At 38.9% G+C, this 26,599-nt stretch overlaps 1 protein-coding gene across 6 annotated transcripts in view; it reads left to right on the top strand.

The window, feature by feature from the left end:
- Window positions 1–26,599, top strand: part of LOC140739315 (myotilin-like) — a 125,482-nt gene that overhangs the window by 59,467 nt on the left and 39,416 nt on the right. For 2 of the 6 annotated variants that reach the window (XM_073067482.1, XM_073067484.1), the window contains one exon: window positions 25,674–25,824. In XM_073067482.1, the coding sequence (XP_072923583.1) occupies window positions 25,674–25,824 (151 nt within the window). Of the gene's footprint in view, window positions 1–20,753; window positions 21,014–22,672; window positions 22,748–24,812; window positions 25,482–25,673; window positions 25,825–26,599 lie in introns of those variants that run through there. The other 4 variants (XM_073067486.1, XM_073067485.1, XM_073067488.1 and 1 more) reach the window with 4 other exon arrangements.

Consider the following 26,599-nt stretch of genomic DNA (forward strand, 5'->3'; position numbering starts at 1 on the left):
GCTAAATATTTTAGGTGAACAGATCAGAAATTAGACTTTCCAGAATCACTCATTATAAAGAGAAAACAAAATCAGGTTTTAGTTTTTGCAGCTGGTATCCAATAATTCTGAAATGTGCATGAATTTGTTCTTCATGGTTAACTCAGTTTTCAATTGCGCAATACTTTGGAATTTTATGAACACATCTCTTGCCCAGTATATTTACCTTTTTGCTATATATGAATAGAGTCACAGAGCTATAGAAAACTACAGCACAGGAATAGGCCATTTGGCCCATCTAGTCAGTGTTGGGCTATTTAAACAGGCTAGTCCCATTAATCTGCACCCTCTATACCACTCCCATCCAAGTACCTATCCAAACTTCTCTTAAACTTTGATATCAAAATTGCTTCAACCACTTGCACTGGCAGCTTGTTCCACACTCTTGCTACCTCTAATGAAGAAGTTACCCCTCACGTTCCCCTTAAACATTCACCTTCCACCCTTAACCCATGACTTCTAGTTTTTGTCTCACTCAACCTCAGTAGAAAAAGCCTGCTTGCATTTACCCCTCATAATTTTGTATACATCTATCAAATCTCCCCTCAATCTTCTACAATCTAGAGAATAAAGATGTCCTATTCAATCGTTCCTTGTAACTCAGGTCCTCCAATCCCAACAACATCTTTGTAAATTTTCGCTGTGTTCTTTCAATCCTATTTACATCTTTCCTGTAGGTAGGTGACCAAAACTGCACACAATACTCTAAATTAGACCTCACCAACATCTTGTACAACTTCAACATCCCAGCCCCTGTACTCAACATTTCACTCTATGAAGATCACTGTGCCAAAGCTTTCATAAAAACTCTATCTACCTTTGATACAACTTTCTATGAATTATGGACCTGTATTCCCAGATCCCTTTGTTCTACTGCACTCCTTAGTGCCCAGCCACTCACTGTGTAATACCTGCCCTGGTTGGTTCTCCCAAGGGGCAACACCTCACACTTGTCTGCATTCAATTCCATCTACCATTTTTCAGTCTATTTTCCAGCTGGTGCAAGATTTCATAGTCTTTCTCACTGTCCACTACACTCCCAATCCTGGTGTCACCTGCAAATTTGCTGATACTGTTAACCATATTATAATCCAGATCGTTAATATAGATGACAAATAACAATGGACACAGCAACAATCCCTGTGGTACTCTACTAATCATTGGCCTCCACTCAGGGAGGCAACCAGCTACTTCCACTCTCTGGTTCCTCTCACAAAGCCAATGTCTAATCCAATTTACTACCTCATCTTGATGGCTGAACGACTGAAACTACTTGACCAACCTCCCATGCAGGATCTAATCAAGTACCTTGCTGAAGTTCATGTAGACAACATCCACTGCCTTGCCTTCATCAACTTTTCTGGTAACCTCCTTGGAAAACTCTATAAAATTGGTTAGACATGACCTACCTCATAAAAAGCCATTCAGGCTATCCCTGATCAGTCTATGCCTATCCAAATACTCATATATCCAATCCCTTAGAATACCTTCCAATAACTTTCCCTCTACTGATGTCGGGCTCAATGGCTTATAATTTCCTGGTTTATATTTAGAGCCTTTCTTTAAGAGCAGATCAACATCAGAATCAGAATCAGGTTTATTATCACAGGCACATGTTGTGAAATTGTTATCTTAGCAGCAGCAGTTCAATGCAATATATAAAATAGAAAAATAAATTATACATATACAGTATACGTATATTGAATAGATTAAAATTGTGCAAAAACAGAAATAATATATATTAAAAAAGTGAGGTAGTGTTCAAGGGTTCAATGTTCAGGAATTGGATGGCAGAGAGGAAGAAGCTGTTGCTGAATCACTGAGTGTGCACCTTCAGGCTTCTGTCCCTCCTGCATGATGGTAACAATGAGAAAAGGGCATGCCCTGGGAGCTAGAAGTCCTTAATAATGGATGTTGCCTTTCTGAGACACTGCTCCTTGAAGATGTCCTGGGTACTTTGTAGGCTAGTACCCAAGATGGAGCCAACTAAATTTACAACCCTCTGCAGCTTCTTTCAGTCCTGTGCAGTAGCCCCTCCCCCATACCAAACAGTGATGCAGCCTGTCAGAATGCTCTCCATAGTACATCTACAGAAGTTTTTGAGTGTATTTGTTGGCATGCCAAATCTCTTCAAACTCTTAATGAAGTATATTCGCTGTCTTGCCTTCTTTATAACTGCATTGATATGTTGGGACCAGGTTAGGTCCTTAGAGATCTTGACACCCAGGAACCTGAAACTGCTCACTCTCTCCACTTCTCTATGAGGATTGGTATGTGTTCCTTCATCTTACCCTTCCTGAAGTCCACAATCAGCTCTTTCTGACGTTGAGTGCCAGGTTGTTGCTGCAGCACCACTCCACTAATCAGCGATCAAGTGCACACTCTCTCGTTGGGACTTCTACATACTGATTAAGGAAACTTCTGAACACATTAGACAGTATGGTGTCCCAGTCAATGCGTGGAAAGTTAAAATCACCAACTATCACAACCTTATGTTTCTTGCAACAGTCTGTGAGCTCTCTATGAATTGTTCCTCTAAGTCCTGTGGAATGTGGTTGTCATTCCTTTCCACACCTTGTGGCACATTGGGTGGCAACCTTGGCATTTCTTTAACATTTTGTCTGTTTTTTTAAATGAGGCCGAGAGGCTAGCTTGACATTCAATGCAGCATGGATAGAAAGCGCCTAAAGAACTGGCCGGATTCGGACTCTGATGCTGATGGCACGACACCACTGGCTGGCTATGGACTGTTGGGTGGTCTATAATATAGTCCTGTTAATGTGGTCATACCTTTCTTATTCCTCAGTTCCACCCATAAAGCCTCACTAGACAAGTTCTCCAATTTGTCCTGTTTGAGCACTGGCATGACATTTTCCCTGACTAGTAACACCACCCCTTCCCCTTTATTCTCTCCCGCTCTGTCACGTCTAAAAAAAATGGGACCTTGGAATACTGAGGTGCCAGTCCTGTTCCCCATGCAACCAAGTCTCAATGGTGGCCACAATATCATAATTCCAGGTGTTGATCCATGTCGTGAGCTCATCTGCCTTTCCTACAATACTTCTTGCATTGAAATATATGCAACTCAGAACATTAATCCTCCCATGCTCAACCTTTTGATTCCTGACTTTATCTGTCTCCACATCCAATCCACTATCTGTCTGGCACTCTAGTTCCCATCCCCCTGCATTTCTAGCTTAACCAACACCCTCCCCATTCAGTACTTGCAAACCTTCCCACTATAATATCAGTTCCAACCCAGTGTTAGGTGCAAACTGTTTCTTCTGTACAGGTCCCACCTTCCCTGGAAAAGAGCCCAATGATCCAAGCCCTCTTTCTGACACCAACTCCTTAGCCACGTGTTAAAACTGTATGATCTTCCTATTTCTGGCCTCACTAGTATGTGGCATGGGTAACAATTCTGAGATCACAACCGTGGAGATCCTGTCCTTTACCACCTAACTCACTTTCCAGAAACGTCCCTCTTCCTACCCATGTCTTTGGTACCTACAAGTGGCATACACCCCTGGTCAAAATTTCTGTTACTGTGAATAGTTAAGTGAGTAGAAGATGAACTGATCTCCAAAAGTCATAAAGTTAAAGATGAAACATTCTTTTCAACATTTTAAACAAGATTGGTGTATTATTTTTGTTTTGTACAATTATAGAGTGAAAAAGGAAAGGAGCACCAATTCTACTTGACAAAGGTTTTTGCTGCTTGAGTGGATGAACTTTATCTATGATGAATTGTTAAGCACCGCATACTTAGAAAGCATTTAGTCCAGGTGGTCTGTGTATGTAACAGTGTAAAAGATGGCCAACCAAGGGGTGGGTCAAGAATGTTAGTTGGCATACAATGCCAATGATGTCACTTGGCCAAATGTTCACAACACTTGAGGCCTTTCTCAAAAGTTTGGGCACCCTAAGAGATTTGAGCTCTCTCATAACTTTTACCAAGGTCTCAGACTTTAATTAGCTTGTTAGGGCTATGGTTTGTTCGCAGTCATCGTTAGGAAAGGCCAGGTGATGCAAATTTCAAAGCTTTATAAAGACCCTGACTCCTCAAACCTTGTCCCAACAATCAGCAGCCATGGGCTCCTCTAAGCAGCTGCCTAGCACTGAAAATTAAAATAATTGATACCCACAAAGCAGGAAAAGGCTATAAGAAGATAGCAAAGCATTTTCAGGTAGCTGTTTCCTCAGTTTGTAATGTAATAAAGAAATGGCAGTTAACTGGAACGGTGGAGGTCAAGTTGAGGTCTGGAAGACAAAGAAAACTTTCAGAGAGAACTGCTCATAGGATTGCTAGAAAGGCAAATCAAAACCCCCGTTTGAATGCAAAAGAGCTTCAGGAAGATTTAGCAGACTCTAAATCTGCACTGGTTCTACTGTGCAGTGACACCTGCACAAATATGACCTTCATGGAAGAGTCATCAGAAGAAAACCTTTCCTGCATCCTCACCACAAAATTCAGTGTCAGAAGTTTGCAAAGGAACATCTAAACAAGCTGGGTGCATTTTGGAAACAAGTCCTGTGGACTGATGAAGTTAAAATAGAACTTTTTGGCCGCAATGAGCAAAGGTATGTTTGAAGAAAAAAGGGTGCAGAATTTCATGAAAAGAACACCTCTCCAACTGTTTAGCATGGGGGTGGATCGATCATGCTTTGGGCTTGTATTGCAGCCTGTGGTATGGGGAACATTTCACTGGTAGAGGGAAGAATTAATTCAATTAAATACCAGCAAATTCTGGAAGCAAACATCACACCGTCTGCAAAAAAGCTTAAGATGAAAAAAGGATGGCTTCTACAACAGGATAATGATCCTATACACACCTCAAAATCCACAATGGACTACCTCAAGAGGTGCAAGCTGAAGGTTTTGCCATGGCCCTCACAGTCCCCGAATCTAAACATCTTCGAAAATCTGTGGATAGACCTCAAAAGAGCACTGCATGCAAGACAGCCCAAGAATCTCACAGAACTAGAAGCCTTGCAAGGAAGAATTGGTGAAAATCCCCCAAACAGGAACTGAAAGACTCTTAGCTGGCTACAGAAAGCGTTTACAAGTTGTGATACTTGCCAAAGGGGATGTTACTATGTACTGACCATGCAGGGTGCCCAAACTTTTGCTTCAGGCCCTTTTCCTTTTTTGATATTTTGAAACTGTAAAAAGATGGAAATAAAGAAGTAATCTTGCTTAAAATATTAAAGAAATGTGTCATCTTCAACTTTATGCCTTTTGGAAATCAGGTAATCTTTTACTCGCTTAGCTATTCACAGTAACAGAAATTTTGACTGGGGTGCCCAAACTTTTGCATGCCACTGTATATGGACAATGGTGTCCAATTGCTCACCCTTTCACTTAAGAATGCTGAGGACTCGATCCAAGATGTTCCAGACCTTGACACCCGGGAGGCAACATACCATTTGGAAATCTCACTCTCGTTCACAGAACCTCCATTCTGTTCCCCTAACTAATGAATATCACCACAGCTTACATCTTCTCTCTCCCCTTCCCTTCTGAGCCACAGAGACAGACTCAGTACCAGCAACCTGATTGCTGTGACCTTCGTCTGCTAGGTCATCCCTCCCGTCAGTGGTATCCAAGATGGTACAACCACTGTAATTATCCTCTGCTGGGTCATTTCTCCCCCTCCAACAGTATCCAAAATGGTATACCGGTCTTTGAGGGGGAAGGCCACAGGGCTAATCTGCATTGGCTGTTTATCCCCTTTGACCTTCTTATCACCCAGTTTCCTGTGACCTGCAACTTGAGTGTAACTACCTCTCTATACGTCCTGTCTATCACGCCACCAGCCTCCCAAATAATCCGGAATTCATCCATTTCCTGCTCCAGCTCCTTAACATGGTCTGTTAGAAGCTCAGCTGGATGTACTTCCTGAAGGTGAAGATATCAAGGACATTGGAGGTCTCCCTGCCTTCCCACATCCCACCAAAGGATCATTCAAATATTCTGCCTGGGATCCCTACTGCTCTAACTATGCAATTAATAAAGGAAGCAATAAATAACTGGAAAAAAATTGTGTTCTCCCTCAACCCTCAGGTCTTAAATCCACTCAGTTTCTTGTTTTCTAAGGTGTAGTTTATCTAATCAAGTTATTTTTGATTACAGAACAAGCCTGACATTTTGCAAGATACCCGTGTTTAGTCTCAGCATATAATGAGGGTAACGATAAGGAGGTGGCCAAACATTTTAATTCTGAAAGCAAACACAAGGAAATCTGCAGATGCTGGAAATTCAAGCAACACACACAAAATGCTGGTGGAACGCAGCAGTCCAGGCAGCATCTATAGGGAGAAGCACTGTCGATGTTTCGGGCTGAGAACCTTCGTCAGGACTAACTGAAAGGAAAGATAGTAAGAGATTTGAAAGGGGGTGGGGTGAAGCTGAGAGCCGGAAAGGTGATTGGCAAAAGGGATACAGAGCTAGAGAAAGGAAAGGATCATGGGACAGGAGGCCTAGGGAGAAAGAAAGGGGAGGGGAGCACCAGAGGGAGATGGAGAACAGGCAGAGTGATGGGCAGAGAGAAAAAAAAGAGGGGGGGAAAGAACTAAATATATCAGGGATGGGGTAAGAAGGGGAGGAGGGGCAATAACAGAAGTTAGAGAAGTCAATGTTCATGCCATCAAGTTGGAGGCTACCCAGCCGGTATATAAGGTGTTGTTCCTCCAACTTGAGTGTGGCTTCATCTTGACAGTAGAGGAAGCCATGGATAGACATATCAAAATGGGAATGGGATGTGGAATTAAAATATGTGGCCACTGGGAGATCCTGCTTTCTCTGGCGGACAGAGCGCAGGGGTTCAGTGAAACGATCTCCCAGTCTGCGTCGGGTCTCACCAATATATAAAAGGCCACACCGGGAGCACCGGACGCAGTATACCACACCAGCCGACTCATAGGTGAAGAATTTTAATTTGATTCCCATTCCCTTTCTGACATGTCCGTCCATGACTTCCTCTTGTGCCAAGATGAGGCCACCTTTAGGATGAAGGAGCAACACCTTATAATCCATCCGGGTAGCCTCCAACCTGATGGCATGAATATAGATTTCTTCTTCCAGTAAACAAATTTGTCCCTCTTCTTTCCTCTATTACCTACTCTTACCTCTTCTCACTCTGCCTAGTACTCCCCCCCCCCCCCCCCCCCCCCAGGTTCCCTCCTCCCTTCATTTTCTCCTAAGGTCCACTCTCCTCTCCTATCAGATTCCTTCTTCTCTGGCCCTTGACCTTTCACACCCACCTGACTTCACCTATCACCTTCCAGCTAGACCCCTTCCCCTCCCATCACCTTTTTACTCTGGCATCTTCCCCCTTCCTTTCCTGTCCTGAAGAAGAGTCTTGGCCCAAATGTCGACTGTCTGTTCATTTCCATAGACACTGCCTAACCTGCTGAGTTCCTCCAGCATTTGAATGTGTGTTGCCAAGAATATACGTATAAGCTTTCTCTACTGGTAAAGAACTTACAGAAGAATATCACAGAATCTGCATGCATTTGCTTTCAGCTCCACTGTTCCTCTGCCTTTTATGATTCATGAGCAACATTTGCACCACAATTTCTTCCTGATGCTCAAGACTCCTATCATAGAATTAAACTATCCTAAATTTAATCTCTTGAAAATGTAATTTGTGATTTCAGTCAGATTTTATTTGAGAAAACTGTAGTCCTTGAAACAGAGGTGATCAGTAATGCCTGCCTAGGACTAGGTTTTACTTCTTGTGTGGGCATCTCATTGAAGTATACTATCGTCAAGTAGGAGCTTGTAATAATTATTGTAACTTTCTTTAAATGCCCCACAACTGGTATTGGTGGTGATATACTATACTATATACTATATATTATATATTATATATTATACTATAGATTTTCCATAATTAATAGTAATTTGATAGTAATTGGAACACTATAAATTGAAAATCAAGATATTGAATGGTTTTAAGAGCCAAGAGTTGAGGAGCTAAAGAACAGCTCATTAAGAGCAGCAAAATGTGTTAACAGCCTGATTCTGATTGTAATATTGAGCAAGAGATGTGTCCAAACAACTCCAAAAAAGTGCTGTGCTGTTAAAATATTGAGTTTTCCTGAAGAACAATTTCATGCACATTTCAGGATGTCTACGTGCTACAAGGAAATTCATCTAATTTTTCACTGCAAGTTTTGTTCTCTATAGTATTTTCTTTCCTGATTTATAACTTCCCAACATGATCAATCGAGGAGCAATGTGTGAAATTTGTCTGCCATGGGATTCTCAGGTGAGAACAAGTTATTTTTTTATGGGGCATTCAGCATTTACCCAACTTATTCCCTCTGTAATGTGCCAAAAGTCAGACTGTTTTCTTTGTCCTTATTGAGATCCCTGACCTCATACGAGCTCCAGTATAATTTAACTGTGTTCTTGACTGCTTTGTCTGTAGAGGTCAGAATCAGTCACCTTCTACTTCCCAGTTTTAGGATTATTCCAGGCTACTGCCATTGATAGTTACCACATCTCATGGTTCCCTGTATTAGTGTTACATTAGGGAGCACAAACTCCATAATCTGGGAAAGGATGGAAGCAGGTAGAGAATGCCAGGTATATGCCTGTAGATCAGGCTTCCCAAAGTACAGCCATTCATAGAGTGCACACATACCTTAATGGAGCCCTACCTGGTGATTTCCTGTCAAAAGCACCTAAAGGGTCTCCATAATCCCCAATAACAAAAGACATAACTCAATTTTTTTTTAAAATATTCACTAGCATGTTCAGGCCTTCTGATCTCCTGGGATTTATTTCCTGAAGGATAGAAGTCAAAAGTAAAGCTGCAAAAGATGCTTGTCAAACCTTTCAGAGCACTGCATTTGTTTCCTGTGTCTCTATACCTTATTACATTACCATATTTTTTGTGCCTGGTAATTCAATTCTAGCAATAAATTAAAATCTAGGACTTACCTTTAAAATTGTAAAGTTTGTGATTTTTATTCCAGGGTCTGATGAATGGAGAATTCCAGATCAGTGCAGTGACAGTGCACATCTGGATACCATTTCAGGGTTAGTTATTCATGTAAGAACAGGGAATTAGATCCATGGCTCCTCCTCTGAAACCTGCTTCTGAGCAAATCAAAGCAACCATCCAAGCACTGCTCAGAACCCAACTCAGTTAGGTGACCTTTACTTCACTTCCCCACCTCCCATCAGGACCTCACAGACAGTGGAGATCCCCATCCTCCCCCCAAACTCACACCTCAACCTAGTAGCACAGAAGAAAGTGCAAGAAAGAGTGTACCAGAACAGCAACACACACATAATGCTGGAGGAACTCAGCAGGCCAGGCAGTACCTATGGAAAAAAGTACAGTCAACATTTCTGGCTGAAACCCTTTGGCAGTACCAGAACAAAGAAATTCTAGTTGTAGGGGGAGATTGGACAGTTGGATCCTGTTTCAGTGTTCTTTATTTAATTTATTTCTGTGTAAATAGGACTATTTTCTGACAATAGACTGTTTTTGACTCTTAAAGAACCAATGAGTCCTGGTGTTATTTTATATATTTTTTTTAAATATTATGTTTCTTTGTAACTTGTCAATGCACAGTTTCCAGGGTGAGTAATGGAGAGCAAGACAACAGTGAAGATGAAGAGCAGGAATAAAGTGAGGAATTAATTCAGAACTTATTAGTAACATTGCAGCTACATTAAAGAACAAAACAATTCAATGGACATCTAACTGTAGATAGCAATGGAAAAGGGGCCACAAAGAGTGGTAACTACTAATAAAATTACATCCAGCAAGAGAAATAGCAAAAAAAATTAAATTTTACTTTCAGGATACAATCCATGACACTGCAAGCTAAAGTTATAATTGATAGAAATCAGTTAAATTTAAAAGAAGTTAAATAAACTAATCAAACTCAAAGAGGATTAAACCCCTGATCGAAAAGATTGCATTCACCTATTTTAGAGAAAACAAAGGCACTATTAGACACAAATAATAATTTGTTTGAAAAGGGCGTAATGCCAATGGATTGTACACAGCTAACATAACACCTACGCCTGCACAGTTAAAGAAAACAAAGGAGGAACAGGAAATGATCAAAATATAACAATAGTCAACTTCACTGAATTCTTTGCAGCTGTGACAGAAGGAGATGAATAAGGAAGAATGATAGAAGATTTGAGTGGAGCATGAACAGGATGGGCCAAATAGGTTGTTTTCATCAAATTCATTTACTTGTCAGTTTTGAAGATCTGAATGGCTTTTATTTAAAACTTCATCCTATGTTATTGTGGATTTGTTTGTGATCCAGCATTTAATTCAAACTATTAATCAACTTTTTTTCTGCTATTTTTCATCCTGAGCATCCTCTAGCCCTGTACTAACATCTATTAAATAGTCTTGTTGTGTCAGATTATATCAGAGCATAGAACATAGAACATTACAGCATCGTACAGCCCCATTGGCCCACAATGTTGTGATGACCTTTTAACCTACATTAAGATCAATCTAACTGTTCCTTCCTACTTTTCTCCATCATCCATGTGCCAATCTAAGAGTTTCTTAAATGTCCCTAATGTATCTGCCTCTACCACCACCCCTGGCAGGATATTCCATGCACCCACCACTCTGTGTAAAAAACTTATTTCTTACAACCTCCTATACTTTCCTCCAATCACTTTAAAATTATACCCCCTCATATTAGCTATTTCTGCACTGGGAGAAAGTCTCTGGCTATTCACTTGATTTGTGCCTCCTATCATCTTGTTACACTTCTATCAGGGCACCTGTTGCAAAGAGAAAAGTCCTAGCTCGCTCAACCTTTAAGACATGCTCTCTAATCCAGGCAGCAGCTCCTTAACACAGTCTGTAAGGAGCTGTAAATAGATGTATTTCAGCCAGATGTAGTTATTGGGGAGACAGGTGGTCTCCCAGAACTCCCACATCCAGCAGGAAGACCACACCATTAACCCTGGATCTATTCTCACCACCCTAGCACTATTTTATACTCTTCTTCAGTAAGTGAATTGTACCTCATTGTGCATAGTCTGTTGAGTACTTCACATTTTGTTATGTTGTTCTGTATATTTGCAGGCATTTTGGCAAATCTTGCTCTGTTTTAAAGTGGGAGCCTCATGCATGTGTGGGATGAGTACGTTTTCTTACCATTCCAGGTGGCTGCACAAATTTTCAGTTACATACTGGCTCAGCTATCTATTTTTCTGGCAGAAAGATTATGTCCAAATGCATCAGTTTTCTAAGGAGATGCTAAGTCAATGGTCAGCTGAAAAGATGAATAACTGAAATCCTCCAGCAAACTGAATAGATACAAGCAAAAGTAGTAAAATCATTGTAAAGCAGCGCCTCTATTTGGTCTTTACTGCTGCAGCACTAGTCAATCTGGGTGTTGCTATTGACAACATGAAACAAATGCATGAACAGTGGCAACAATGCAGTACTAAAGCTGTAGAAAAAATCATTTACTCTGGCTACCAATTAGATGCAACACAATTTTCTTTTCTCAATCTGTTTTTAGTTGCAATTGTCATTCCATACTCCAGTAAATTCTTCGCCATGGCACCCAAATTCTCCAGGAGTTTTACCTACTCCAAAGTTCCAGGCTTTCCACTCTTTTACACGACAAAACATTTTAACTATATTCCATTTGTACAACACTAGTATTTAACAGAAGGGTTACAAGGAATTTTCATAAATGTACATATCTGATGGAACTGAGGTTTAGGTCCCCTTTGCCAGGTGGGAAATGCATGAAATGATAACTGTTTAGGAGGTTAAAGCCAGCACTTGCACTTTTCATTCTGAGAATTTTTTAGGCAGCGTTAATAACTGAAAGGATGTATAAAAATGAAAGTTGTTGTTGAGCCATTGATGTTTGGTCCATCTGGTGGAGATGATTATATTACAACTAAGTTATGATCTTTATTTAAATCAAAGCAATCTGAATAGTATGCATTAGCATTTATTGTAATTTACAACAGCACGTTTAACTTATTAATGCAACTGCCTCTTTGAAAGGGGATCTGTCTGTTGCGTAACAATATCATGTTTGCTTTTGGATATTACCTTACCTAAAATTTATCAGCTTTTATGTTCAGTTCAACATTCAAAAGTGGGGCACAGAAACTGATGTCTCAAAACAGGTGCACTGGAATCTTTCACTGTGGCTGAGCGTTTGTATTAGAGACATCTCTACATATGGGTCTGGGAACTTTTATTGTTCAGTGACCCTAACGCCCCAATTGGACAGACACAGTGATGACCCCAGTTACAAATAACTGGATGTGGGGTGGTGGTGGGCTGCAGAACTGTTCCAGTGTTCATTCTGAAGTCTCCTCGTTATCAGAAAATCCAGACCTACAGACTTAAAAGAACTTCCTGGGTGACATCTTGCTGGAAGTTTTGATCATTTAACCCTTGAGTAATTATACTGATCACGTGTTATTCTATCACAACACAATTAATATTAAAATTAGACGTGTGATATTTGGCAATCATGTATGATCTATCTAAGTGATTGTCTCAGGATCAATGAGTATGGAATTAGATATTTCAGTCACTTGGGTTTACATAGCATAAAAATTTCAGTAAGATAAATTATAACATGTGAAAACACATCTGGATAATCTATGTACTGAGCTCTTTTTGGCTTAGTTGTGACTTTTTCCTCTAAGAGATTACCTTCCACTTTTCCAAAATACTATAAATTTTATAGATCTCACGTCTATCTCTCACATTCCTTATTTCTCCTTCAGATTTTCCCCTCATAATAAACTAAATATAACAAGGTCCCCCATGGTGGGCTAGTTCAGAAGATTAACAGGCTCCATGGTTTCTAGATTAAATCCAAACTTAGTTTGGTCACAAAAGACAGAGGTGTGTTTATCTGAAGCTTAATCTAGGTAATACTATTGTTTTGCAACACGATCAAAACAGGATATATTGCAAAGAAAACAATAATAGTTGAAGATTGCAGAGCTCATTTTCACTGTGTCGACCAGCATCAGAGGAGAGGGGAACTGAGTAAACACTTCAGATGAATGATCTAACTGATAAAGTTAAGTCAGGAGGAAGTTAAATGGGAATACCAGAAGGCTATGTGAAACTGTTGAATTGAATAAGTCAGATCGCATTGGGCCAGCCAGGCCTTGCACTCACTTTTCAGCTTCCTGTTGGACCTGCAGCCAGTATGTGAGAAATAGTGGGCTCAAGTGATGCCCAGATAGCTCCTTGTGAGAAGGTAGAGTCCATTCTGACTGGATATCTTTGAACAGTGAGTTCCACTAGCATCAATGCCATGATCTCTGTTGTTTGTTATATATAATACATTAATGATTTGAATCATTGTGCATATTTGAACATGACATGAAAATTGGTGGAGCTGTGGCTTGTGAGGAAGGTTGACAAAGTATATAACAGGACAATGTGTCGGTTGTAATGTTGGGCAGAGAAGTAGCAGATGGAGTTTATTGTACACATTTGTGAGTTGTTGCATTTTGGGATGTCAATGCAAAAGAATATAGTAAATGGTGGATCCGTTAGGAGAATCAATGTAAACAGGGACCTTGGGACACAAGGCTGAAAGTGGCAACACAAATTAAGAGGTAGTAAAGAAGACATGTGGCATACATGCCTTTACTGGTCAGGATGTTGAGTACCAACATAAGGAAGTCATGTTTCAGTGTGTAAAACTTTGCTTAGGCCAAAGTGAACAATCTGGTTGCCACAATACATATGGATGCTTTGGAAAGAGTGCAGAGCAGGTTCACCAGGATATTTACCCATATTGGAGTGTATTAGCTACAAGGAGAGCTAAAAGTGCTCAGAGATTATTTTAAAACCAAAACTATTGAAAAAAGAGAATAGGGGGGGAGAGGGGGGGGAGAGGGGGAAACACAAGGCAACACGAGTGAATCTGCAGATGCTGGAAATAAATAAAAACACAAAACGCTGGCAGAACTCAGCAAGCCAGACAGCATCTATGGGAGGAGGTAGTGACGACATTTTTTCAGCCCGAAACGTCGTCACTACCTCCTCCCATAGATGCTGTCAGGCCTGCTGAGTTCTGCCAGCATTTTGTGTTTTTAAGAATATCACAAGTTGGAAACACCTGGTCTTCGCAAAATCTGGGTTGCACACAGCTTTTTCCTCAATTCTCAATGCCTACTCACAGTAAACACATGACTTTTGTAAAAAAAACTTTAGTCCACAATGAATTAAAGATTAGAACATGATTACAATAGAATAGCATGCCTTAGGGCCAACATTTCATCATCATATCCATCAGGTTAAATATTTAATAATTTTTTTTTGCAAATGAAATAATTATATGGAAATGAAAACACAATACAAGTGCACTGGAGAAAGAATATTTCATTTTCACATTGCTAATTCTATTCCAATGACAATAAAATTAAAAATCTTCATATTTCCTTTGCAACATTGAAAATAAAATTAAACAGTTAAGTCAAAAAAGTGCCCAATGAAACTCCTATGGCCTGCCTCCAGCAGAATTAAGCAGTCAAGGCAAAGAACTTAGAAACATTTAGAATATTGCACAGTTATCAGAACAGAAACATAATCAGGTTTATCATCACCAGGATGTGGCGTGAAATTTGTTAACTTAGCAGCAGCAGTTCAATGCAATACATAATCTGGGGGAGGGGAGGGGGGAGAGTGAGGGGGGAGAGTGAGGGGGGAGAGTGAGGGGGGAGAGTGAGGGGGGAGAGTGAGGGGGGAGAGTGAGGGGGGAGAGTGAGGGGGGAGAGTGAGGGGGGAGAGTGAGGGGGGAGAGTGAGGGGGAGAGTGAGGGGGAGAGTGAGGGGGAGAAAATAAATAAAACATCATAATAAATAAACAAGTAAATCAATTACATATATTGAATAGATTTTAAAATGTGCAAAAACAGGAATACTGTATATTTTAAAAAGTGAGATAGTGTCCAGAGCTTCACTATCCATTTAGGAATCAGATGTCCGAGGGGAAGAAGCTGTTCCTGAATCGCTATCTAACTAACGTGCAGAAAAATTGTTAAGCCATTGGAAATGTTCATTTGCATAACAATTACCATGAAGAACCACAATCTCGTCTCATTACTACCTGTTCACATCACCTATATTGGTTTCTTTTAGAACTGTAGGCACCTTAAGCACTCAAGCAAATTTCGCCATTTAAGGGGATAACTCACCACATAGACATGTTTGTTTCATGTCCCTTAATACCTTTTGGTAAAAATAGGGATAAAAATCCACTTTCAGATGCTGTGTGAAATGGGAGGTTTGAAAATAGCAAAACACGCAACTTCTGCAATATTGCCTGCTTTGTATAGGTCATTTGAGTTCTTCTTGTACTCGAGCCATCGAGTTGTAAAGCACATACCTCTGGCCCAGCACGTTCATATCAACCACTGTATTTACACTAGTATCATTTCCCACATTTAGTCCAAAGCCTTTTATGTCTTAGCAATTCAAGTGCTTGTTTAGATACATCTTAAATATTGTGTAAGCATGTCTCTCCTGCCTTTCAGGTAGATTTCACAGCTCTAAGTTCTCTCTCTGATCCCTGATAAATCTTATAATCTCTTACCTTACATCTATGCTCTCTTGGCGTAGACATCTTCAGCATGAGAAAGATTTATTATCTACCTCCATCATGTTGTTGTATTCCTCTGTCAGGACACCCCTCAGCTATCTCTGCTCTATGGAAAACAAACACAGCCTATCTAAAACAAGAGAAAATCTGCAGATGCTGGAAATCCAAGCAATGCACACAAAATGCTGGAGGAACTCATCAGGCCAGGCAGCATCTATGGAAAAGAATACATTTGACGTTTCAGGCTGAGACCCTTCATCAGGACTGGAAAAAAAGATGAGGTGTCAGAGTAAGAAAGTGAGGCGAGGGGAGGAAGAACCTATCTAATCTCTTCTCGTAACTGAGATACTCCAGTCCTCGTGAACAATCCTAGTGCATCTCCTCTACACACTCTCCAGCACTATCATATCCTTATAGCATGACAAACAGAACTACACAGGTGTGGCCACAATAATGCTTTATAAAGTTGTTTCTTTATCTTCCTGCGCTTATATACTGTGCCATGGCTGATGAAGGTAAACATTCCATAAGCTTTCTTCACCACCCTATCTAACTATGCTGCCATATTCAGGGACCAGTTGTCTTGTAGCCCTCTGATCATCAACACTCTCCAGTGCCCTATTATTTCACTGCGTAGGAGCTACCATCATTTCACATTACTTCATACATGTCCGGGTTACATTCCATCTGCCATTGCTATGCCCAGCATACCACTGATCACCAAGACTATCCACTTTGCTGTCTACAACAACACAAACATTCATGTCATCTGTATCATTACTTGATACATCCAAGTGGTTAATATATCAAGGTTCCCAGCACTGGACCTTGTACTTTTCATCTGATTATAACAAACCCATCCAGATGAGCAGAATCAGGGAAATAGCAGATACATCTAAATGGTAGAAGATATCTAAATTATTATGAATTATGGCCAATTATAGCCAAAGATAAATATCTAACTTCAATCCAAAGTAATAATAGTGTTGGTCAATCAAACCTGTCACATAATTTTTTTCCCCCAAAAGTGTACTTTGTTCATAAACTTTTCTATTTCAAGAATATAACAACATAAGAAATAGGAGCAGGAGTCGGCCATCTGACCCATTGAGCCTGCCCCACCATTCAGTAAGATCATCCATAGACTCATCTCCACCTTCCTGCCTATTCCCCATAACCCTTAATTTGCCTACTATGCAAAAAATCTATCCAACGTTGTCTTAAATATATTTACTGAGGTTGCCTCCATTGGGCAGAGATTTCCACAGATTCACCACTCTGGGAAAAGCAGTTCCTCCTCATCTCCACCCTAAGTCTACTTCCCCGAATCTTGAGACTATGTCCCCTAGTTCTAGTCTCACCTACCAGTGGGGAAAAAAAACTTTTCTGCCTCATGTTACAACACATGACATTCATCTGTCATCATTCACTGTTCTGAGCACATAATTTCCATTGTTTATGATATTTAAGCTATGCCAACATCTTTGACCCCCAAACATTCATTTGAGACTGTTAAACAGGGCAATGTTTTCTGTGTGTAGTTACGGGAAGACCTTCAACTGCACGCTTTCCCCCACAAACTCTTTGCAGTAGCTCCCTTGTACTTCAGTGTGCTGCTCAGCACTTACTCCTGTGCCTCTCAGTTTGTCATGGCACCAATGACTACCCCAATAGTGACCACCCCACCCACCACCAATCCACTACCAACAGACCAGGGTCTACTTTGCCCACTCAAGTTCTGGTGCCAGACCCGAGTCCAGACTCAGGCAAATTTCCACCTTGCACTCTGAAATGGTGAAGCAGGTATAAGAAAAGCCTACTTCAATAATGCAATAGTTTCAGCATTGTACACCACTAAACTCTCTGGTAGCAGGTGCAGAATGAACTGCTCATTGGCCTGCCCTGCATTCATTGTTTGATGCACTTTCAACATTGCAAATATGCAGAATATTATTGTAGAACAAAAACGGAGAGTGCAAAGTCAGTTCATAATTTTGTACTGGAATGTTAAGTTCCATCGGGATACTTGTTGGTCCTGGGAGGATGTACACTATGAAGAAAATAATTCAGGAGATACTTTCAGATATGCTACAGGTGGATAGGTAGAACAGCCAGACATTGTGGGGAAAAAAGGCAAACTGTTGATTGTAAGTATAACATAACTACCAACAAATCCATTCAGAATTTTAAAAATAAATTTCCCTACTCAGAAATCAGCTGGAGTATGAAACTACCAGGCTGGAGTAATTCAGGTGAACTGCATGGATGCATTTAAGGAAAAACAAGTTAAATTTGTGAGGAACAAAAGAACGGAAGCACGTATCAATGGTGTGGGGTAAAGCAAGAAGCATGCAAATAAAGTATGGAAGGTTGAGGCTTATGCAAACTCTGTTATGGAATTGGCCTGTTGTAGCTATTTCTCTGCTGTACATTATGTGGAATTATAGATCTTCAGGTGATTAGAGTGGAACTGAATAAATGAAAAGATTAAGTGTTTGGAAGGGGAGGGGGGAATACAAAGGGTATTTTCTCTTCTATGCCAGTAAACAATGCAATGCATGAAGGTATACAAGTAATCATATTTTACATAAAAGAACATTTTAGAACATAGAACAGTACAGCACATTACAGGCCCTTCGGCCCACAATGTTGTGCCAATCCTCAAACCCTGCCTCCCATATAACCTCCCACCTTAAATTCCTCCATATACCTGTCTAGTAGTCTCTTAAATTTCACTAGTGTATCTGCCTCCACCATTGACTCAGGCAGTGCATTCCACGCACCAACCACTCTCTGAGTGAAAAACCTTCCTCTAATATCCCCCTTGAACTTCCCTCCCCTTATCTTAAAGCCATGTCCTCTTGTACTGAGCAATGGTGCCCTGGGGAAGAGGCGCTGGCTGTCCACTCTGTCTATTCCTCTTAATATCTTGTACATCTCTATCATGTCTCCTCTCATCCTCCTTATCTCCAAAGAGTAAAGCCCTAACTCCCTTAATCTCTGATCATAATGCATACTCTCTAAACCAGGCAGCATCCTGGTAAATCTCCTCTGTACCCTTTCCAATGCTTCCACATCCTTCCTATAGTGAGTATTCCAAGTGTCGCCTAACCAGAGTTTTATAGAGCTGCATCATTACACCGCGTCTCTTAAACTCTATCCCTCAACTTATGAAAGCTAACACCCCATAAGCTTTCTTAACTACCCTATCTACCTGTGAGGCAACTTTCAGAGATCTTTGGACATGTACCCCCAGATCCCTCTGCTCCTCCACACTACCAAGTATCCTGCCATTTTAATTCAACATATTTCAAGTTTAATTATACTTGGCACCTTTGGGGCCAAGGTGCAAAACACATTATCAACAGCACACACAGTACACTGCACATAGCACAATTAGTACATATGGTTACAATTTCAGAAAAACATACAGTCACAAAGAAAAAAATTGTTCATTTATAATTATAAACAAACAACACATTTAAACTAAAGGAGTAGGGTATTTACCTACATTATCAATTGTATTATAATACAGCTTCCTTTCAATTAACACCATGGTTTAGGTCATACTATTTTTGCTTAGCTACATCATTAAGGTGAAATCTATCAAAGAGTAGCATGCTGTTCATATTAAAGGTCAGTAAATGACAGGAGCAATCCATTCTGACTTGAGTAGAACTGTTATAATTGTCATTATTTGTAAAAGGCGGCTGCAGAAAAGGCTCGAGAAGTGGCAGAAACACTTCTTTGGAACAGAAAAGATCCAGTGGAATGCCCTGAGAATAAACAGCAACATAACAATGAGTGAAGCAACTGAATGAGAAGAAGTGGTAGGAGCTGTCACAAAGGAGCTGGTGAATAGATTGATTGAGCCACCATTTGCTCCAAGAATTCAATGGGCAGCCTAAAAAAAGGCTTCACATTTCAAAATAAGAGCATTTCTATTTGCTGTATTGAGGGCACTGGACGTCATTGCATACTTTTAAAATCTGCATGCATTTCCATTCCTATAATTGGAGAAGTCATTATAAAAGAAATCCAAGAAAATGCAGTAGCATAAGATCACCTCTGCAATAAATCTAAATGGCAATTTTGCGAAAGTTAGGTATAGTCTGGACATTCTGCTCTACATTTATACTGCACCATTAACTCACAATTGGAAAAAGTCCTGTGATAATGGGTATTATTAGATCCCTGCGCTCAGTTACTAAGGTCCACTCCTGCTCTGCACATTTTAAATATTTTAAGAATGCTAGTGTACTTGGCAAAACATTTTTTTTTATTTTTTTTTATAAAGAACTCTGCCCAGCAGAATTTTAAACTTTGTTAACTGGCATTAACACCCCAATCTAGGGAAGTGCTATTCTATCATGGTCTGACCTTGACAGACAACAAAAAAGAAACTAACTTACAATACTTCACAAGTGATAATAAAATTGACATGCTTAAGAATGTATTGGCTGGACTGTACAGTTGTTAGAATTACCAGAAAGTATACACTCAAAAAAAGATATATAATTCATATGGGATTTGTAAAGAACTTCCATCAATAATTATTTAATGAACTGCCTAACAAGCAGTTATACAAATCTGCCAACAATAAATGTGGCAAAGAAGCAACTAAAATGTGATTCTGATAAGAATACCACGTTAAATTGTACTGGATGCTGATATCAACATTGTGATTTAGTGTAAAATTAATGGACCTGTGCAATTCACAGTATTTTAAAATAATTCTTATAAAATCTAGAATAAATATAAATTTAAGCCACATATAGAAGAAATTGGAGAAATATAATTATGACAGAAAACTATTAGGAGATGTCTCCTAAAGCAATTTACAAAAGTGGGCCTCCATACATTGTTGTGAAGTTCAGCTGGGTTGTGTGGAATAGATATACAGCTTTCACAGGAAAAGTCAGAAATATGTCTAGTCTGAGCTATTTTCATCACTTCCACATCTGCTAATTGCAACAGCTGGGAAATTCAACAGTCTAAAGAGAAGCCATTGGGGCAGGAAAATGTAAATGGGGTGTAATGCCAAAAATGTTTTCTATATAAATGACAGGATCCTTCATTGATACAGTTAAAGTTAAAGAAAGCAAACTGAACACACCAATATATATATTGCTTAGTGAGTCATCAAGTACGTCCTTGTATGTAGACTGATTAGTCGAGGGACTCTTACTTTGATGAGAGAGTAAGTGATATCGCACTGCAATGACAAATCAGTCATTCACCAAACGTCATCTCCTCCCTGCCTGTGCAATATACCAGCACTAACTTTCAAAGTTTAACTTCTTAGTTAATAGCTGTACTAAAAGGGCTCTCATAGTGCATGTATCACCTACCCTACACAGGAAACTCAAATTAAGGTAAGCTTAACCAACTGATTTTTATTTTGTGAGGCCACTAGTGCAAAATCAAATCCTATTAAGACATTTTTATATTTAACTACTTAACTTAAAAAATGTGAGTGTAACTGCTTATACAATGATTTAAAAAGTAATTTTTAGAAATCAGTGATAATTTTCATTGCTGTATCTAGATATAGTTCCTATTAAATGGCTTTCTATTTACATTTTATAAATTATAGTACTGTCGAGTTCAACAAAATTTAACTTCATTAATGGATCTTAAAGCATATTTTCACTTTCCATAGACAAAAATTTTTGGCATTTGCCGCAGGCTTCTATTTAATTTTTTTCCATTCAGATGTCAACTGGAAGCTTTAAAAAAAGAAATTAAGTGAAAAACTAGTTCTTCATTTTACAGATTTAAGAAGTGCATTTGGAGGTTGCAATCTTAGCAAATATATACTTGCATTTTTGGTAGCATTATATTGTAAAATTTAAATAGCAATTCAGATATTATTGCTGGATCATCATACTTATTCCATATCAAAGATGTAAACTGTTCCCTTAATTGAAAATATAACAATTAACAAAATTAACATATTCAAGAAATCGAGAATCATAATCCCATTCAATTAAGTGCCTTCCACATGAAGGTTTGAGTGTTACAGAGAGAATGATTATTAAATCACTCCAGAAAATAATTACACTTTTATTGTTAAAATAATACTACCGTTTCCTATTGCAGGTAATCATTAAAAAGGGAGATTTTCCCCCCCTGCAGATAATTGAAGCTTAATAAGCCATGAGATCATTAGTTCTGTACTGGTACCTTGCCAGCAAAACGTGGTACTTTGGAACAGATGATGTAATGGAAGTGACAGGAACTTCTATTAAAATTCTTCCAAACTTCTTTTCCCAGAAAAGAATTGAGTTGAACAAAAATATATCCTTAGGTACTTCACTAATCCCAGAACAGAAAGATCATATCACAGAACAAATAAGATCAGAACCAATAGGTTTAACTTTATTTTATATCACCAGGTGGAAATGAAAATAAAATGCCCTTGGTTAAAAAAACCACTGCTTTCCTATCCACACCCATTATATTAAAACTTAGTATTTTGGATCATGTCCAGAGAGATCTGAGTACCCTCGAAAGTAAGGTGCTGAAGTCATCCAGCCTGATATAATTATATTTCAAAATAAGTGAATTGTGGGCTGTGTCACAGTTGTCAGCTAAAGCACTATGAGCAAATCTGCTGTTCTCCTACCTAGGTTCCTCAGTAAGCTCACACCATCCGTACAGATCATTTCATTTCAATAATGCATTGAATAGTTGGCAGGTCAGTTACCTTCTCTAACAAGAGTAACAGAGTAAGCTCTAATTGTAAACCTTCAGAACACACCCACCTTTGACCCTGATGGGGGCCACTTTCCTTCAGTGCTTAACCACGGTTTGCAGCATTCAATGTTTTCCTTTTGCCTTCTGCCTTTCCTGCCAACTCTGGGCAGGAGTCAGCAAGAAAAGTTAAAATTAAATCCAGCTGTTAAAGGTCCAGAAGTTAAGTTGAGCATGAAAAATATTTAATTGCTATTATGACTTAATATTGGGGCTAAAAGCTTAGTTTCATTTCATTCAGTAAGGCAAAATATTTTCAATAATTTTTTTTTTTACAGATAGCTTAGTGCATGTAAAGTTGATGGCAATCCAACCACCCTTGGTTTAATGAATCTGCAGTAAATACATGCATGGTAAATATTCTTTCTTAGCTAAGCATACATAACATTTCAGGTGCAGCTTTAATGTGGCTCTATACAATAGACTTTCTTACTCCAGTATTCAAATCCACTTGGAATAAAAGCTGACATATCTTTTACCCCCTTTACCATTTGACACACCTGAAATTTGGCTATGAGCAAGTTTAATAGCAGCTGTTCACAATGTTCTTAAATGCTGCAATACATTACTTAAACTTTGCAGTTAAAAATGTAATGCATAACAATGGCAATCATTTTTGTATCTTAAAATGTAAAGGCTCTTATATGTATGGAAGCTAATTAAAGGGGCTAATGCAATGGGCTGCAAATTGATTTTGTAAAAAGCCACATTTAATTGTTGCCCATTGAAAACAATAATCCTAATGTTAATGAAGGTGGTGGACTGTGGATAGGAAGGATAGAGGGAAACAGCTAAAGGCTGTGTACCTGAAAAGAATGGGAATATAAAGAGTCAGAAAATCAGACTCAATTATGAAATTATTTATAGACTTCAGTTTAACATCATTAAGACAGCTTGTCTTATCATTAAAAAGATTAATATGTCACCTCAAGCTTGTTCTGCTAAGAATGACTGATCTGATCATAGCCTCAGCTCACCTTTTCTGCCTGTACCCCATCAGTCTTACTCTCCCCATATAACAAAATCTGCCCGTTTGGCCTTAAATACTTATCTTTATATTCTCTGGGAAAGAGAATTTCAAAGGCTTTTGACTCACAGAAGATATCTCGACATTCTGCTTTACATGGAAATCCTTATTTCTGAAGATATAGCCTCTATGTTCAGGTTCCCCCATTAGAGGAAATGAGACCTAGCAAGTCTTCAAAACTCTTATGCTTTCATAATCATTTGATTTTTTACAAACTCGAAGTGTAAAGACTTAATATGGCTAATCTTTCCTCAATAAATTTACTCCAATACATTTACAACTTTCCCTCAACTAATTTCAATGTTTTCTAAAATAGGAAAAACAAAAATGATATTTTAGTGTGGTCTCCCCAACTCCCTTTATTTCACCACCCTCTTTGCAAAGATATCCAACAATCTGCATGCCTCCCTACAGCTTCCAACTATTTATTTAACTTTTTCTGAATCTTGTCATCGGTGTGAGTTGGGAAGTCAGATATATTTTCAGAAGTTGCCAGTGTAGCGGTGGTCAGTAATTTAGATCAGTTTCTCACTGAGCAGTCATGACAGACCAAGGAACATAATGTGACTATCCAAAAGATCCTTAAAGCTTTCCCTAGCTCCCCTCCCCAAAATAGAGAAATAGTTTCTAAGAGGATTAGACACATTAGGTCAGATGTGACACAAAGTGAGACAGAAGATCATGTAGAATTTTTTTTTAAACCTTTCAAAAAATTATTAAAAATCCATAAATAATTTGGTTTATTATTGTCATATGTAGTGAAGTACAGTGAAAAATATGTCTTGCATACCATCCATACAGATCATTTCATTTTAATAATGCATTGAATAGTCCGCGGGTCAGTTACCTTCTCTAACAAGAGTAACAGTTAACATTTCAAACTGATAATTTTTTAACTGTACAACTTCCTGAAGAATGAACATCTTGTCCAAAGATGGGATGGTACCTGTCAGAGCAAACTAAACCTTCACTTCTAGGGCTTTCCTATCTCTTTCTGGGAATTGATGAACTGATTAAAGGAAGGCTTTTTTTTCATACCACAAGAGAGGAAGTTTCCCTCCAGAAATGATAATGTAGGTATTTGTGTCGCTCTGCACAATGTTCACAACTGAGGATGAAATTCATTCTGGGCATCTTTGAATATATTTTAAAGAGGGGACCTTGGAAAAACCAGATGAAAGCACAGAATAAACTCTCACAGTTCCATTGCAACGACAATACCCAGGAGTGGAATTGATACGTTAGCTGTGCTGCAAATGTGAAAATTAGCATATTATTGAAAACCTAATCGTGCATAACATTTCTTTTACAAAGTATTCCTATATTTATCTGCATTAGAATCAGTATTTTAAATAAGTTTCTTTAAAAATTATTTTCCTTCTTCTGCCCAGTCAGCCAGTGCAACAGAATATCAAGCATCATTCTCCATCCAATTTGCAAGACTTTCACCCTCAGCTAAAGGGCATCTAACAAAAGCAGAATATCGCCTTTTTTGGAGGAAACCTACCAGTTTCTGTCCAACAAACACCTCAACCTAAGCTGGAAACAAACCAACAAGTAATTGCTATGAGTGTGGCCAAGCTTTCGTCAGAACCTGTGCATCGATCAAGTTTCAACTATGAGCGGCCAAGTGATTTCATTCAATTACAGACTAAGTACCAACCAAAGTTTCTATCTCAGACACCTGAAGTTACTGGAAGTCCATTACCTCAGCATTCCCCTGTAACACAAACAAAGCCTCAAAGTGTTTATCAATTTTCTAATTCCTACCAGCAATCACAGAACCAAAACAGCCCGCAATTGTCTGCATTATCGCCTACATTAAGCTCTCCCATTTCTACTGCATCTTCTTCATTAAGCTCTAATAGGGAGTTAACTCCAGCAGTTCCACAACCAACTCTTCGATCTTCCTTTTGTTCTCAGTCACCTCCTTACACTTCCTCGAAACAAAAATCCTCTCCTTTTGCTCAGTCCCCTGCTGCCTTTCTCAGCTCAGTGCTTCCATCCCAATTTGCTCCTGTTCCAAAAACTGAAATGCAGCTGTCCAGCGAAGACACCAAGTAAGTATGAAATGCACCAAAATCATCAATCTGGTAAGATTTATATTTCCTGTTCAAAGATTTCAATAACAGCACATTTTTGCAATGTATATTCCTATGAAAGGTGTATGGTAGTATTTAAACACTCAGTTATTGACCTCAGAAATAAACATCTACTTAACTCTTAGTCATTGCTATTGTAATTTTAATTAGTTATAGATACCCCAGTGATCCTGGAAAGAAAATCATCAAGTCGCCAAGGCCCACCAGTGATGAACAGATACAAGGTTCTAAAACTGCTGTTATTCAAGACTTGGAAAGAAAATTGCGTTGTAAGAATGGGCTTCTGCATGACGGGCAGCAGGTATACAGAGAACCGTTAAGGTTGAGTGTTCTTTTAATTAGCATTATTATTAAACTACTTTTATAGGAAGTGTATTAGCAACATTAAAGGTTCTCATTTAGCTTTAAATTTTTAAGATTAACGTTGGTGAATAACTATATATAAATATCTTCTATTCCAACATTATCAAAGGTCAGGAATCTACCGCAATTTGATATCCTGGAAGAGAAAACTCATGTACTAGAATCCTAAGAGCTGACGTTACTATTTCAAACTCCAGTAGTTTTGAGAGATGTTAATTAACAATTTGCATCCATTCAGTTTTGTTTAATTTTTCTATGAATTGAAAGAATATTTCCAGCTTCACAGTTATAATTATCAGGTGAATTACTTCCCCATCTTTAAACTTAGCACTTCACTAATAAATGACCTGGAGCAAATCTCAACTGTGTTTTGGAAGTTCAGGTGTAGCTAGAGATTTAATAGCTAAATTGGATATCCAACGAACCAAAAAGCATAGAATAACTTACAACAGAAAATTGCATGGTTTCCAAACTATTCATCCTGTCTGGCTAGAAAAAAATGCTGGGCCCTTTAGTTTAAATGAGGCTTATTAACATGACAATTTACCTGATGTTAATATCATCTACAATGATATTAATTAAACTCCCTTAGAGTGGATTGTACAATAACTATTCAATGTTGCTCCTCCAAAGACTTCCTTCAACAAATGAGCCAAAGTATTGTGTGCAATGACACATATGTAGCAACCATTTCAAAGATTACAGTGACATAA

Source organism: Hemitrygon akajei, chromosome 15, assembly GCF_048418815.1.
Source record: "Hemitrygon akajei chromosome 15, sHemAka1.3, whole genome shotgun sequence".
NCBI lineage: Eukaryota > Metazoa > Chordata > Chondrichthyes > Myliobatiformes > Dasyatidae > Hemitrygon > Hemitrygon akajei.